Source organism: Diaphorina citri, unplaced genomic scaffold (assembly GCF_000475195.1).
Source record: "Diaphorina citri unplaced genomic scaffold, Diaci psyllid genome assembly version 1.1 scaffold4105, whole genome shotgun sequence".
Lineage (NCBI taxonomy): Eukaryota > Metazoa > Arthropoda > Insecta > Hemiptera > Psyllidae > Diaphorina > Diaphorina citri.
In genome coordinates, this window is record NW_007381504.1 from 5,444 (window position 1) to 8,119 (window position 2,676).

The following is a 2,676-nucleotide window of genomic DNA, read 5'->3' on the forward strand; positions in this document are numbered from 1 at the left end:
CCATATCAACATAAAATGACAGCGATTTTCAACCGGGGAGTACACGAGAGACCCTCCAGGGGTACGCGAAAAAAAAAAAAATTATGTAATGGCGGACAAAAGCAAATTTTGAATTTTGAGGGCTTATCAGTGCAGTGCATTGCAGTCCAAAAAAGTACTTAATTTTACTCAGAGTACTGAAATTTTTCAAAAGGTACTGAGTGTGTTTCCAGTACAAAAATACTTAGTGGAGAAAACTCAGTAGTAATGGTACTCGTACATATCAACCTAGGTATGTGTACCCGATACTCATTATGATGGCGGTGGGGTGAGATGAAATCAGGGTACCCGAGGGGTACCCGGGAGGAAAAGGTTGAGAACCGCTATAATATGAAGTCTAAACGGTAATTCAAATATTATAGGAGTCATTTGAAACCCTATTGTCGTCAAATTAAAACCCCCTAAAAAGAAGGACAGTGTTTTGTGAAAAGTTAAAACACCCTAGAAGAAGAAGACTTCTAGTCGGGAGAAAAAAGGTTCAGAACCGCTATAATATGAAGTCGAAACGGTAAATCTGGTATTATGGGAGTCATTTGAGACCCTATTGTCAAATTAAAACCCCCTAAAAAGGTGGACAGTGTTCTGTGAAAAGTTAAAACACCCTACGAGGAGACTAGAAGAAAAAGGATAAAAAGGGCCTTGATTGAAAAAGATGAGCCGTTTTAAATTCCTCTAAAAGATCCTTTTTTACCCCTCATCAGCACTAATCCCATTGACATTTTTAGAATATTGTTTAATTTATACAGGGTGGTCAATTGTTTGGTCATATTTATAATTAAAAAAAAAGAAGAAAAAAAAACGGGAACCGCTCGGAATGCTTAAAATATGACCTTTTTTATGACCTTTTAGAATTTTTTGGCATTTTATGACCTTTTCCGAAAAAAAGCTAAAATATGACTAAATAGTATGATATCATGACAATATGACATTTGGTTGTCTCTGCTAATGACTCAACTTACCAATGACTGACTTACCATAATCTGAATTACCATGGTATATTAATTTACCAATGACGTGAGCACAAGTCCTCACGATGGTTGACTGCGGTTCAGGACGAGCCTATTAAACATGGCTACCATCACCCTGGTGTAGGACTGATAGAAAAGATATTTTCTCTATTTTGTCATCACCTTTCGGCTACCTATAGCTAAAGCCGCTACAACAACAACAACAACTTACCATAATAGCTTTCTCTGCCTCCTCGACGTTTTTCCGCCTATTTCTATTGTTAATATAACTAATACTGGATATGGTGGATGTTCTGGCTTTGTCCAATTCGTTGGCTCTCTCTTCTAGATCATCTATTTTCCTCTGTAGAATACTAGCCTCCTCATCGTCCCCTCTGTAACGAAACACGTAAGGGTTAATCCATATACGGGTCAAGAGTTTTAACACAAGACACAATAGTAACACAAAGACATTAATACCATCGACAGTTGTATAAGAAACGAAACAATTCTTTATTAGTTTAAAGAAGGAAGTCTCTCTGGGGGACGTTAAACTGAGAATGTCGGAACGGCTGGCTTTCTCCTATCCCCTCTTCCTTGTCTCTTCACTTTCGGGACGTTAAGACCTTACCAGTAACAGTTCCCTCTATCAAACCTCTTGGGGGTGGGAACTGAGAATGTGCCAGCTTGTCAAGTCACAAACACTACCATAAAACATTGCCGATGAGCTTAAGTCCTTCTTGTATAAAACTTCAACTATCTCAGGTTCGATTCCCGCTCGGGGCACACTTTATAAGTTTCGGTCTCGGAAGGGCTGACTTTCTCCCATTCTGTCCTTTTTTTTTCAATAATGTCAATCACGGGACGATAAGACCTCCGTTCTTACAGTTCCCTCTCTCAAACCTCTTCCAAAGAAAGGCCTTTAATTATAATGTTTACATACTTGGACTGAGCCATGTCCCTCTCCTTCATAAGCTGAGTTTTCTTCATGGCATAATTGTAGGGTGTGGGCTTGAACCTCTCTTTTTCTCGCACAATCTGAAAGGCAGAAAATAATTAAATAAGTAAAGTACCTACGAGTTTTCTTTTGTACAAAATAAAGCTAATATTTCAATACATACTATTTTTAGAAGTTCAATTATTTTATTGGTGCCTGACGAAGTAGTTTTCTTCAATAAAAATGATAAATAATAATAATAATAAAATCTAGTCTACAGCCCAGGTTTCAAGCATTTTTTTTTCTCTTGATTTTATTTATTCACTTACTTGTTCTACATCTTCTTCCTTCCACTGATACATCATCCCGTTCTGTATTTCCTTACTCTTCCTCTCCACCTAGGACGAAAGAGAAAACCAAATGAGTTAACGTTAACATCTTTAAATAAAAGGGAAATATGGACTACATATTATGTATTTACATATGTCTATACTCAGTACAAATTGTCCAAGGAAAACTATGATAGATAAAAGTCGCGGGAATAAACCCCCTCCTAAAATAGTTCACAGATTCCCAGACCCAAGTGACGGAATTACATTCTAAATTTACGGGTTCGATTTCCGAAGGTATTTTCTCCGTGGCGTAGCTCGGGTATAAACAGAGGATAAACAAGGTACATATTATGCTCTATCCTATTTTTTTTTTTTTTTTTTTGCCAAATTTTTTTATTTTTTTAATTTTTTTTTTTTTTAA

The 2,676-nt window shown here is 36.8% G+C and overlaps 1 protein-coding gene across 1 annotated transcript in view; it reads right to left on the reverse strand.

Annotated features, from left to right (window-relative positions):
• Nucleotides 1-1,214: 1,214 nt before the first annotated feature.
• Nucleotides 1,215-2,676, reverse strand: part of LOC103520810 (RNA polymerase-associated protein Rtf1) — a gene marked incomplete at both ends in the record, with an annotated part of 5,820 nt that continues 4,358 nt past the window's right edge. The window contains 3 exons of the mRNA XM_026831785.1: nt 1,215-1,381; nt 1,930-2,024; nt 2,253-2,321. Of these exons, the coding sequence (XP_026687586.1) occupies nt 1,215-1,381; nt 1,930-2,024; nt 2,253-2,321 (331 nt within the window). The remainder of the gene's footprint in view (nt 1,382-1,929; nt 2,025-2,252; nt 2,322-2,676) is intronic.